At 34.9% G+C, this 14396-nt stretch overlaps 1 protein-coding gene across 4 annotated transcripts in view; it reads left to right on the top strand.

The window, feature by feature from the left end:
• Positions 1–14396, top strand: part of DNAAF4 (dynein axonemal assembly factor 4) — a 63871-nt gene that overhangs the window by 16818 nt on the left and 32657 nt on the right. For 3 of the 4 annotated variants that reach the window (XM_019442042.2, XM_019442037.2, XM_019442040.2), the window contains exon 4: positions 9299–9530. In XM_019442042.2, the coding sequence (XP_019297587.1) occupies positions 9299–9530 (232 nt within the window). Of the gene's footprint in view, positions 1–8846; positions 8881–9193; positions 9216–9298; positions 9531–14396 lie in introns of all 4 variants that reach the window. The other variant, XM_053889047.1, reaches the window with a different exon arrangement.

The raw sequence follows: 14396 nt of genomic DNA on the forward strand, positions 1-14396 counted from the left end.
CAAGAAAACTAGTTGTTTTTCACTTTGTCCATCTTTCTTTTGTTGTTGTAAGGATTGGAGTAACAACTTCTAAGCTTTCTGCATGTCAAAACTGGAACTAGAGCTCCTTTATTACATATATATATATATATATACATATATACACACATGTATATATATGTATATATATATATATATGTATGTATATATAGTTGTAAAACTTTTCAGTGGTTGCTATATGCACCTTTAACTTCTAACAATCTACTTCAAGTAAGCACTGATTCTATTCCAGTAAAATATAGCAAGTTTGTTCAAATAAAACTCTGTTATCTCCCCCTCTCTTTGGTCTGCTTTGCCATTTAGGTATATGTATTTGTTATAACTCAACAGTACATATTACTGTACTTTAAAAATTATTGCTTTTTGTTAAATATAGAACTGCCCTTCGACCCAGCAATTGCACTACGAGGTATTTATCCAAAGAATACAAAAATACTTCTTTGAAGGGGCACATGCACCCCCATATTTATAGCAGCACTGTCAACAATAGCCAAAGTATGGAAAGAGCCCCATGTCCATTGACAGATGAATGGATAAAGAAAAGGTAGTATATATATATACAACGGAGTATTACTTGGCAATCAAAAAGAATGAAATCCTGCCTTTTGCAACAATGTAGATGGAACTGGAGTGTATTATGCTAAACAAAATGAGTCAGAGAAGACAAATACCATATGATTTCACTCATATGTGGAATTTAAGAAACAAAACAGATGAGCATAGAGGCAGGGAAGGAAAAATACGGTAAGATAAAAACAGGGAGGCAAACCATCTTAAAGAGATTTTTAACTATAGAGAACAAACTGAGGGTTGCTGGAGTAGAGATTAGTGGGTGATGGGCTAGATGAATGATGGGCATTGAGGAGGTTACTTGTTTTGATGAGCACTGGGTATTGTATGTAAGTGATGAATCACTAAATTCTCCTGAAACCAATACTACACTACATGTTAACTAACTTGAATTTAAATAAAGACTTGGAAGAAAAAAAATTAAATAAAAACTTACTGCTTTTTAAAAAAAATCTTAGGTTTTTAAATAAATCAAGAGAATAAAGGCCAAAAAAAAGTCTGTATTGTCTTTTTTCTTGATTAAACAATGTAATGTGATAAATCAGCAGTACTTTTTTTCCCTCATGGTTTGTTTGTTTTATAACTGGAAATTTATACCTTTTGACCCCTTTCATGCATTTTGCCTAACCCAGCACCCCATCGCTGGTAACCACCAGTTTGTTCACTGTATCTATGAGCTTGAGGGTTTTTTTTGTTTGTTTTAGATTCCACATAAAAGTGAGATCACATGGTATGTCTTTCTCTGATTTATTTCACTTATCATAATGCCCTCAAGGTTCATCCATATTGTTGTAAATGGCAAAATTTTATTCCTTCTTGTGGCTGAACAATACCCTGCTGTGTATATATTCCATATTTTCTTTATCCATTTATCCAGCAGTAGACACTTAGGTTGTTTCCATGCCTTGGCTGTTGTAATTAATGCTATAGTAAAGATGGGGAGGGGCATTGTATATTTTTTGAATATGTGTTTTCATTTTCTTTGGAAGTAGAGTTACTGGATCATGTGGTACTTCTATTGTTAATTTTTTGAGGAATCTCTATACTGATTTCCGTAATGGTTGCACCAATTTACATTTCTCCTGACAGTGTACAAGGGTTCCCTTTTCTCCACATCCTCACCAACACTTGTTATTTCTTGTCTTTTTTGATACTAGCCATTCTAACAGCTGTGAGGTGATACCTCACTGAGGTTTCCATTTGCATTTCCCTAGTATTTAGTGACATTCAACATTTTTTAATGTACCTGTTGGCCACCTGTATGTCTTCTTTGGTAAAATGTCTATTCAGATCCTCTGTTCTTTTTTTAATTGGATGGTTTGTACTTTTGGTGTTGAGTTGCCCCTTATAAGATTTTAATTTGCAAATATTTCATTTAGTAGATTTTTGTTTTCATTTTGTTGATGATTTCCTTTGCTGTGCAGAAGCTTCTTAGTTTGGTGTAATTCTGCTTGTTTGTTTTTTGCTTTTCTTGCCTTTGCTTTTGGTGTCAAATCCAAAAAATCACTATGACAAGTTATCAAGAAATTTACTACCTGTGTTTTCTTCTATGAATTTTATGGTTTCAGATCCTACATCCAAGTCTTTAATCCATTTTGAATTAAATTTTGTGTATGGTGTAAGGTAATGGCTTAATTTTATTCTTTTGCATGTGGTGGATATCCAGTTTTTCCAGTATCATTTATTGAAGAGACTGTTCTCTCCCCATTATATATTTTTGGTTCCTTTATCATAAATTAATTGACCGTATATGCATTCATTTATTTTTGGGCTCTCTGTTCTAGATCATTGATCTGTGTGTCTGTTTTTATGCCAGTACCATACTTTTATTTTTTAAAAAGTAGGCTTCATGCCCAGCATGGAGCCCAGTGTGGAGCTTGAACTCACAACCCTGAAATCAAGACCTGAGCTGAGACCAACAGTTGGATAGCTTAACTGACTGAGCCACCTAGGCACCATGCCAATACCATACTTGTAAGTTTTAATTACTGTAGCTTTGTAATGTAGTTTGAAATCTGTGGGCTAGCTGCCCCAGCTTTGTTCTTTCTCAAGATTGTTTTGGTTATTCAGGGTTTTCTTTGGTTCCATACAAATTTTAGGATTGTTGTTTTCAATTTTTGTGAAAAAGGACATTGGAATTTCGTAGAGATTTCATTGACTCTGTAGATTGCTTTGCATGGTTTGGACACTGGAACAATATTAATTCTTCTAATTCATAGGCCTGGATATTCCATTTATTTGTGTCTTCTCCAGTTTCTTTTCATTAATGTCTTAATGGTTTTCAGTGTACAAGTCTTTTACCTCCTTGGTTCAATTTATTTTTAGGTATTTTGTTCTTTTGATATAATTATAAATGGGATTGCTTTCTTTAAATTTTTTTTAAGTATTATTTACTTTTATGAGACAGAGTATGAATGGGGAAGGAACAGAGAGAGAGGGAGACACAGAATCTGAAGCAGGCTCCAGGCTCCAAGATGTCAGCATAGAGCCCGACATGGGGCTCGAACCCATGAACTATAAGATCATGACCTGAAGTCAGATGTTTAACAAACTGAGCCACCCAGGCACCCCATGCTTTCTTAATTTCTCTTTCTGATAGCTCATTATTAGTGTACAGAAATGCAACAGATTTTTGTACATTGGTTTTGTATCCTGCAACTTTACTGAATTTGTTTATTCTAACAGTTTTTTGGTGGAGTCTTGAGGATTTTCTATATATAATATCATGTCTGTTGCAAATAGTGACAATTTGACTTCTTCCTTTCTGACTTGGGTGCCTTTTATTTCTTGCTCTGACTAGGACTTTTAATACTGTGTTGAATAAAAGTGGTGAAAGTGTGCATCCTTGTCTTGTTCCTGACTGTAGAAGAAAAGCTTTCAGCTTTTCACTGTCAAGTATCTTGTTAGCTGTGAGCTTGACGTACATGGCATTTATTATGCTGAGGTATGTCACCTCTGTACCCACTTTGAGAATTTTGATCATAAATGGATGTTGAATTGCGTTATTTTTTTAAATTTGTTTTAAGTTGTGATATAATATATGTAACATAAAATTTTTATTTTAATCATTAATTTTAAAGCTCAGTGGCTTTAAATACATTAATGTTGTGCTCCCATCATCACCATGCATCTCCAGAGTTTTGTTAATCTTACAAAATTGAAACACTGTGCCCATTAAACAATAATAACTCCACATTCCCCCATTCCCTCAGATCCTGGCAATACCCATTTTCCTTTCTGTTTCTATGAATTTCACTACTTTAGGTACCTCATGTCATTGAAATCATACCATGTTTGTCCTTTTGTGACTGGCTTATTTCATTTAGCATAATGTCTTCAGGTTTATCCACATATAGTATGTGTCAGAATTTTCTTCCATTTTAAAGCTTAATAACGGTCTGTTACGTATATACCACATTTTGTTTATCCATTTGTATTGTTTTTTATATTTATGCACATATTTACCATTTCCCATATTCTTCATTCCTTCTTATGGATCTGTGTTAGTGTTGGGTGCCATTTCCTTTTAGGCTGAAGAACTTTTTTTAGCATATCTCGTAGGGCAGGTCTGCTAACAACACATCTTCTCAGTTTTATTTATCTTGGAATGTGTTTATTTCATCTTCATTTATGAAGAGTGGTTTTGCTGGACATGGAATTCATAGTTTATATATTTTTTGTCAGTGCTTTGACCATGGCGTTTGACTTTTTTTGTCCTCCATCATTTCTAATGAGGAATTAGCCTTATTTGTATTGTCATTTCCTGTACATGATGAGCCGTCTTATTCTTGCTGCTTTCAAGATTTTCCTTTGTTTGGCTCTTGTATTAACTTAGCAGTTTCACTAAGTTGTATTCAGGTATATCTCTGTGTTCATTTTACTTTGGTTTGTTGAACTTATTGGAGCTATGGATTCATGTTTTCATCAAATTTGAGAAATTTTTATCAATTGTTTTCTGAAATATTATTGATTGAAAAGTATACATTTTATGGTGGCTCAGTCAGTTGAGAATCCAACTCTTGATTTCAGCACAGGTAATTGGTCTCACAGTTGTGGAATGGAGCCCTGCATTGAGCTCTGCTCTGGGCATGGAGCCTGCTTGAGATTCTCTGTGTCCCTCTCCCTCTGCCCCTCCCCCACTCATGTGGGTGAGCATACTCTCTCTCTCAAAAAAACAAACAAACAAAAAACAAACCCTTTACATTTAGTTAATAGATTATAGAAATTCTGGGTCCTGTTGTATTTGTTTGTTTGTTAGTTTATTTATTGAGGGCTGTTTATTTTTTAGTAACTTGCCTGTACTTTAACTGTGAAATCAGTCTGGTCTCGTTTGTAGTACACAATTGCTGATGTTTCTGCTAAGTTTTTTAATTCTTATTCTTTAGGCTGGCTTCCTTAGAGGTCTTTCCTGTGTCTGCATAGCTTAATTGTTAGCTAATGATATGGGCAGAGGTGGTAAAGGCTACCACCCTTTGCTGGTTGGTCTGTGGGTAGGTTTTAGAATACATTCAAAGTTGGAGCCAGTTTTCAACTCTTTGTTGGTTTCACTTTTTTTTTAATTTTATTTTTAATCTCTACACCCAATGTGAGTCTCACACTCACGACCCCAAGGTCCAGAGTCACCTGCTGTACCAACTGAGCCAGCCAGTCACCTCACTTTGGTTTCGTTGTATGCCAGGCTTTCTCAGGTCTTCCTAATAAATACATACCCTTCCATTTAGCCAGACTTGTAAGCTTTTCGTAGACTTTCTGTGGTTTTCTCATTTACATGATCTTTCTATTAATTTTCTGACTAGTTAGGCACTTATCCTAACCAGGACCTCTACCAACTTCAGAATTTCCCTATTTATTCACAATGAAGTCCATCACTTTTATCCACCAAATCCATGGGTTTTTGCTGCCCCACCCTGAAATGAGTCCACCCTTTTTGCCAACAAAGCTGATGGATTCTTTTTGCTAGCTTTATGTTGGCAGAACTACCAGTCTCATTATTCATGCTGGCAGTGGGTGGTCTGGAGCAACCTCAGGCAGACAGGTCTAGCCTCCCACTGTTCTTACCTGTAACTTTAGCATTTATTCTAGAGCAAACACTTCTCAATTTGCAAGCTGTCTTTGGTTAGTTTCCTGTGCTCCAGAATGGTTGTTTTGGATAGATTTGTCCAGCTTTATACTTGATGTTTGTGTGTGGGAATTGCCAACCCCTTCATGCCTCTGAGATAACTAAGCAGGTAATTTTTACATTACTTACAAAGCTCCCTAAGAAGTTTTGGTGGTATTTTGATTAGATCTACGTTGACTCTATAAGTTAATTTTCAGAATATCAACATATTTACATTGAGATTTCTCTCTAGGAACATGGCATTTATCTCCATTTATTTGGACTTATCCCTCAGGAAAATTATTTAACATACATATAGGATTTACTTTGTTAGTAAATAGCTTTGTTAGTAAATACTTTGTTAGTAAATAGCTTCTTTGTTAAGCTTATTTTTAGGATTTTTAAAGTTTTTTTGCCAATTACTAATACAATGTTTTTTTCCAATGTATTTTTCTAATCGTTTACTGCCAGTTTGTAGGAAGGTTAGTTTTTATGAGTTTGTATTAGTTGATCTTGTATATAATTGTCTTGCTGAACTTACTTTCCTTATAGTTCTAATAGTTTGTCAGTTTGTTATTTTGGTTCTTTCAGGTAATCTAATTATTTGCAAATAATGACAATTTTATTTCCTTATAATCTGTACTTATATTTCTTGTTTTTAAAATTCTATTGTATAGGCTACGATCTCTAGGAAAATAGTACAATAGTAGTCATGCTGGCTTAGTGACTTTGCTAGAAATATATCTAATGCTTCACCATAAAGTGTGATGTTATATGAGTCCTTTTTAAGTAAAATTTTTCTTTTATGCCTAGTATCAATGGATATTTTGGCATGTAATGAAATTAAATTGTTTTTTCTCTTTTCATTTCCTAGTATGATAAATAAGAAATAATGGTATTTGATCAAGATGCATTATAATTTTAATATTTTCCTCATTTCAATTTGCTAATTTTATGATTTTTGCATGTAATTCATAATAGAGATTGGTTTATAAAGAACAATGCCTTAATAAACCAGACATTCATTCCAAATTAAAAGAAATGTAGATGGGAGCGCTTGGGTGGCTCAGTCAGTTAAGCTCTGTGCTGACAGCAGGGAGCCTGTTTCAGATTCTCCTCTCTCTCTCTCTCTCTGCCCCTCCCCCACTCATGCTCACATGCACTGTCTCCCTCTCTCTCTTTCAAACATAAATAAATAAAATACATATTAGGGGAAAAAAAAGAAATGTAGATGTCCCCATCTTCAGTCCCCTTCTGAGTTTTTCTGTTTACTGTAGTTTACTATTAAAGCCTTTCTTTAAGAGGTATGTTTCCCATATCATATTTTTTTTAACAAAGGAACTTCAAGGATTGTTTAACATTTGTTTGTCTTTCTCTTTGATATATTTAGTCTCTCTTTTCCTTTTATTGTAAGCTTTGTGGTATTCTTCATGTTTTTCTCTTCATTCTAGTCCCTTCTGTCACCTGCTCTGTAAAGCCTTTCTTGGCCCTTCCTCTTCCCTATTTCTCCCTGAAGAGTTAGCCTTTTTTAAAAACTATAGTGTATTATAAATTAAATCATAAATGTATATGTGTATATATGTATGTATGTGTATTTCTATATGTATGTATATATATGTATATACATATGTAGTTCTCTTAATTATATCTTTGCTATAATACCATAATTTTCCTGTTACTTTTGGTTATAAGGGTAGTCTCATTTTTGGTAGTTAAGGCTTAGTCTTACATGTTTTTAAAAACTTTTCAAAATTCACTTCACTTGTAGAGATTCTGAGGGATTAAGGGCATTCTGACTGCACATACTTTTCCCTTCTTCCATGTGTTGGGGCAGAGAGGAAGGAGAGGAAAAAAGGCAAACATAATATTTAACTGGGTGAAGTTGTCATCTTCTCCTTTTAGGTTGTGGCTGTCTCTGGCTAACAGTGACTGGTCATCATGCCCTGTTGTCAGTCATTTAAAGGCTGGCTCTTTGCCACACGTAAGATCCTTCCTGGCCCAACCTTTTGGCAGCTCTCTGAACTTAGAACATGCAAAAATTACCATCTTTTGTGCTTAGTTTAGGCCTTGTGTGCAATTCTCGGACTATAGGAAACTCCTGTTCAGTACTCTGTGAAATTTATTTTGAAGTCAGTGTTCCATGATCCAGTAGGAAAATAACAGTCTTCCAGAAGAAGGTATTAGGTCATGGAGATATTACAGAACACCTCTTCAGTGCAGTTTCATACTTAGAATGTTTATTCTGTATTCTGAAATAATTCAGCTTCTAGGAAACTCCATCTCAGCATGTTATTCTAGAGCTGTGCCAAATGTAGTATTAAAATGTAAATTAAGTCTCCCTCTCTCTCTGACCCTCCCCCATTCATGCTCTGTCTCTGTCTCAAAAATAAACGTTAAAAAATTTTTTTTAAATGTAAATTAACTTAAATTTACGTTAATGAAACTTAAATAAAAATTTAGTTTTTCAGTCACATTAGCCACATTAAAAAAACTTTTTTTGAGTTTACTTATTTATTGAGAGAGAGAGTGCAGTCGGGGATGGGGCAGAGAGAGAGAAGAGGGAATCCCAAGTAAGCTCAGCACCGTTATTGCAAAGCTTGATTCAGGGCTCAGACTCAAAAACTGTGAGATCATGACCTGAGCTGAGACCAAGAGTCTGTCACCTAACCAACTGAGCCACCCAGGCACCCCACATTAGCCACATTTTAAGTACTTCCTTAGCCACATACAGCTAGTGGCCGCTGTATTGAATAGCACAGAACATTACCATCATTGAGAAAAGTTCTGTTAGATACTGCTTCTTTAGACAATAGAGTCAGGATATTTTTGTAACCATAGGAAAGTCAGAGATACATGGTCAGTCATTTACACCAACCAGTTAGGCTTTCACGGGCTTTTTTTTTCTTTCTTGCCCATATGAAGGAATGTTAATAAGAGGGAAAAAGAGCACACTCCTGTATGATGCACTGCTTTCAAATTCATCTGATAGTTAGCTTTTCTTGTGGAAGCTTCAAGTAACTGCTACTGCAAACATATTTGGCAGCAACGGCATCCAAAGTTCAAACATTTCTACCCACCAGAGACAGATTCCCTAGTTCATCCTTCCTGTTTCCTTTCTTACTATTCCCTTGTTTCTCAGGTGAATGTAGGCACAACTTCAGTCCCAAGACAAGGTAAGGCTGGCATACATAGAAAGGCGTGTGTGTGTGTGTGTGTGTGTGTGTGTGTGTGTGTGTGTAAATTTTGGAACAAGTGACTTGTTTTTTAGAAAAAAACAATTTTTTTTTTACCAAGCCCTTAGATATCATTTAATTGAATGCCTGCCCCCATTTTACGTATAAGTAAACTGAAGCTAGAGAAAATGATTGCTCAAGATGGTATCAATAGTTAATGGTAAATCTGGAGCCAAAACCTGTGTTCATGGAGATACTAAATCATTTACTATTCCCATTTTAATTTTTTATTCACTACTAACAATTGCTGCAGATTCAATGACAAGAATTTAGAGGTAAGATTATTATAATGCAGTTTTTATTTTTAAAATGTTGCTTTTTACATGTTTTAAAGTTTTGGTAATTGTAATTTTTACAGATTGAAGAAGAGGAGAGGAAAAAAATAGAAGATATGAAAGAAAATGAACGAATGAAAGCAACTAAAGAATTGGAAGCCTGGAAGGAATGTCAAAGAAAAGCTGAAGAACAAAAAAGAATTCATAGAGAAGAGAAATTCTGTGAACAAGAAAAGCAAATTGAAGAAGAGAGAAAAAAATTTAAACATAAAAGCCATACTAGAATTTCAGCATCTAGAAATCTTGCCACTAAAGGTACAGTGATTAATATTTTCTGGGAAAGTGGGGCCTGTTGGTAAAGTGTATGTGTCACTTTTTATTTTCATAATCTATTTACACTATTAGGTCATTATTTTGGTATATAGAGAATAAGTACTATAATATAAAGGCTAAGGTGAAAGATCTATTTCTTCTTTTAGGAAGTAGTGACATTTTCAAAATACAATGAGCAAGGATTCAGGGTTGGTTTTGCTTGTGTGCTTCATTTTGAAATGTATGCAAGTGTTGTTAAATACGTGTTTAACTCAGGTCCAAAAAGACTTGGAGTGGACTAGCAGCGCCAGGAGCATTCATTTATTTCTTTAGAGATAAGAAACTAGGAATCTCATTAAAATACATTTTCGTCACATGACTGAGGAACATGAGTACCCTTACACAAACTTAGTTGTAAGCAAACAAGTGTTTTCCTGGCCTTCGATCCTGATGTGTTTAGAAATAGGTAAAAGAACACATTTCTTTATTGAAAGCTAAGAGTTTGATTTTATCTGATTTTAGAATATTAAACTTTGCTTTGGGTATATTTCGTATATTTTGTAAATGGAACATTTTGTAGCAAAATCACTTATGTAATAACAATAATTAACATTTATTGGGTGATTTCTCTATGCCAGGTGATTTTATTGATTGTGTGACTCAGTCTTCACAACAACACTTTGGGCTAAGTGCTGCTATTCTTATTAGAGGAAGTAGATATTCAGAAATGATAAACACCTACCCAATAAGTAAACTTGTGGGATTTGAGCTCTATACTCTTTCTTCTAGGCTATATGTCTTTACCTCACTTTAAGTGAGGTTGAGTGTGTTGAAAAGTCATTAAATGATCCTATGATTTAAGAACCATGATTATTCCCATTTTCCAGGTGAGAAAAGGCATAGAGAGTATTACTAGCCCAAGGTAACACTGCTCATAAATGGTAGAGTCAGAATTTGGACTCAGGTGATCAGGCTCCAGAGTAGGTGAAGACCATTGTTGTGTTATATTGCTACACAGATAAAACAGGCAGATTAGCCATGTTCATTATTTGATTCATAACATATTTTGGCAGGGTTTGTTTGTATGAAGGAGACATTTGCAATCAGAAATGTGTTAGGGAAGAAGTACTCAAAGTGTATAATACTGATTTGAAAAAATATTACCTTTTAAATGTTTGTTGCCTAGCATCCCAAAGCCTTAAAATAACTTTGAAGAGTGACTCAGTTTGTGCTTAACCAAAATATTACTAATGAAGAAATAGCAAAACCTTGGAAGTTTTAATTACCAGTTCCATATTATAAAGCACATCCCCCTAATTTTATCTCTTAATGTGAAGCTAGGAGTCTATACTATGATTCAGTTACTTTGCAGGGCATAGGAGTTAAATGTGTGTGTGAGATCCATGCTCTTCTTGGACCTAGAACTTCAATATTGGGTGATGTCATTTTGTTGAAAACTACTTAGTATTTTATATTAAGGTGATTATAGAAGTAAAAAATTTCCAGAGGCACCTGGGTGGCTCAGTTGGTTAAGCATCTGACTTGAGCTCAGGTCATGATCTCCTGGTTTGTGAGTTTGAGCCCCACTTCGGGCTCTGTACTGACATCTCAGAGCCTGGAGCCTGGTTCGGATTCTGTGTCCCCCCCTCTCTCTGCCCCTCCCCTGCTCATACTCTGTCTCAAAAATAAACAAACATTTTTTAAAAATTAAAAAAAAAAAAGAAAGTAAGTCCTTATCTCATAGAGATACCTACTGAAATATGCATGGATGAAAAAAATATGTCTGAGATTGGCTTCAAAATAATATGTGAGGGGCGCCTGGGTGGCGCAGTCGGTTAAGCGTCCGACTTCAGCCAGGTCACGATCTCGCGGTCCGTGAGTTCGAGCCCCACGTCAGGCTCTGGGCTGATGGCTCCGAGCCTGGAGCCTGTTTCCGATTCTGTGTCTCCCTCTCTCTCTGCCCCTCCCCCGTTCATGCTCTGTCTCTCTCTGTCCCAAAAATAAATAAAAAAACGTTGAAAAAAAAAATTAAAAAAAAACAAAAAAAACAAAAATAATATGTGAAACTAGATAGAAGATGAAGTGATATTGGCCAGGAGTTGATAATTGAAGTCAGGTCATGAATGCATTATGGTTAATTATTCTATTCTGCCTACTTTTATATATGCTTGAAATTTTTTATTATAAAAAAATAAGGAACAAAGCATATTGAATTATTTTTATAAACAAAGTAATTTTAAATTAGTAAAACAAAAAAACCTCATTTCCCCAGCCTGTCTTGTAACTCGATGTAGCCAGGTGACAAGCTCTGGCTGATGATATGCAAAAAGAAATCTGCTAAAGATTTATAGAAAAGTATTACTCCTTTCTGCTTGCTTCTCCTTTCCTTTTCCTACGTAAGATGAAGGTGTTTGCAGAAAGTTCATTAGCTATCTTGAGACCACAAAGAGGCAAAACATACACTAAGAATGATGGAATAGGGAAGAAGAAGGAGCTTGCAACATTAAAGACATTGGAAAGCCAGTACCTCTGCACTGGACTACCTTCCTACCTTCCTTCGAGCTTGTTAAGTGAAAAAAAAAAACAAGAACTCATTCTTGGTTAATCAACTGTAGTCATGTTTTCTCTTCACACAGCTTACAGAACTTTTGACTGATAGAAATGGATAATGTGCAAATTTGGTGTAGCATTTGAAAATTATTCAATGTAATTAAGAATATTAACACAGTAAAGGAAAAAACATGTGATCATTTCACTATTGCAGAAAGGTATTTGATAAAATCCAACACCCATTTATGAAAAAAATTTCTCAGCAGATTAGGAGTAGAAAGGTACTTTTTTACTTTAATGAAGTCCTTTTACAAAAAAATGTATAGTAAGCTTCATGTTTATTGGTGAATTAATGAATGCTTTGCCCTGCCCTGTAGGTCCAGGATCAAGGCAAGCATGTCTAGTTTCACTGATTCTATTCAGCATTGTACTGGAGGTCCTAACCATTACATTACGACAAGAAGAAGCAATGAGAGGCATGAAGATTAGACAGAAAGAAGTAAAACTTATTTGTAGATGACACAATTGTATATGTGGAAATCCCTAAGAAATATGAAGAATGACGACTAGAACTAATAGGTGAATTAATAAATTCAGGATATAAGTCACTTAAAATTTTATTTACCAGAGGCAAACAACTGGGAAATTACATTTTAATTTATTTATAATAACATTAAAAGAGAAAATATGTAGGAATAATTTAACAAAAGAAGTGTAAGATCACATCACTGAAAACTACAGGAGGATTGCTGGGAGATATTTTAAAAGTCCTAGCTAAATGTAGTGATAGAACATGTTCCTGAATTGGAAAACTCAATGTTCGGATGTCAGTTCTTCTTAAACTCATCTATAGATTCAATGCAATTCCAGTAGAAATCCCAGTAATCTTTTTGTAGAAATTGACAAGCTGATTCTAATATTTATATGAGAATATAAATCACCTAGAATAGCGAAATGAATTTTTAAAAATAAGAGCAAATATGTAGGACTCACACTACCTGATTTGAAGACTTAGCGTCAAGCTACAGTAATCAAGACAAGATGAAATTGGTGAAAGACAAACACAAGTTCAAAAGAACAGAATACAGAGACCAGAAATAGATCCACACATGTATAGTTCAATTATTTTAACCAAAGGTAACAAGATAATTCAATAGGTAAAGGAAGGTCAAGAACAAATGAATATCTTTATGGAAACAAATGAGGGTAGACTCTTACCTCACTGTGTACATAACACATACATAAGAAGACAATCCAATAAACAATTGGATGAAAGATTTGAATGAACTTTTAACAGAGGAAGACATATGAATGGCCAATAGACATATGAAAAGATATTCAAATTATTTGTTAGTAAGGAAATGCAAATTAAAACCACAGTGAGAGGGACACCTGGGTGGCTCAGTTTGTTAAGCCTCTGACTCTTGATTTTGGCTCAGGTCATGATCTCACAGTTCGTGAGACAGAGCCCCATGTCTGGCTCCTCACTGATGGCTTGGAGCCCACCTGGGAGTCAATCTCTCTGCCCCTTCTCTATGCTCATGCACATGCGCATGTGTGCCTGCTGTCTTTTTCCCCTCTCAAAATAAGTAAATTTTAAAGCCACAGTGAGATACAGTACACAGCACATATCCACTAAAATGACTAAAACAGAAAATTAAAGACCGTCAACACAAGTGTTATTGAGGATATGCTGCAACCGTAGCTCTTGTACACCAATGGTAGAACTGTAAAATGGTACAACTACTTTGGACGAGTTTTTGGCTCCTTTCTTAAAAGTTAAGTACATACCTATCATGTAACTCAGACATCCTTGTCTTCAGTTTTTACACAAGAGAGAGGTATACACCTAAAGACTTGTATTCAAATGTTTATGGCAACTTTATTCACAGTGGCAAAAAACTGGAAGTGATGTTCATCAACAGATGAGTGAATAAACAAACTCTCATACATTCATAAAAATGAAATACTACTCTGCAATAAAAAAGAGAGACCAAACCAGTCCATACTGCATGAAATTGTAGAAAATATTAACCATTCTATAATGACTGACAGCACATCAGTGGTTATCTGGGGCCAGAGGTAAAAGGAAGGGATGAACTTCAAGTGGCCATAGGGGACTCTTGGAAGTGATAGAACCTTTCTGTCTTGATTATGATTGTGATTTCATGGGTGCATACATCTGTCAACTCATTGAATTAATACACTGTAAAATTAGTACAGTTTACTGTACATAAATTATTTCTTAGTAAAATTGAATAGAGTATATTGGAAATATTTCTAGGCAGAAAAACAGCAAAGTGCACATGATTTTCTCAA

Source organism: Panthera pardus, unplaced genomic scaffold (genome assembly GCF_024362965.1).
Source record: "Panthera pardus isolate Hobbes unplaced genomic scaffold, ASM2436296v1 HiC_scaffold_24, whole genome shotgun sequence".
NCBI lineage: Eukaryota > Metazoa > Chordata > Mammalia > Carnivora > Felidae > Panthera > Panthera pardus.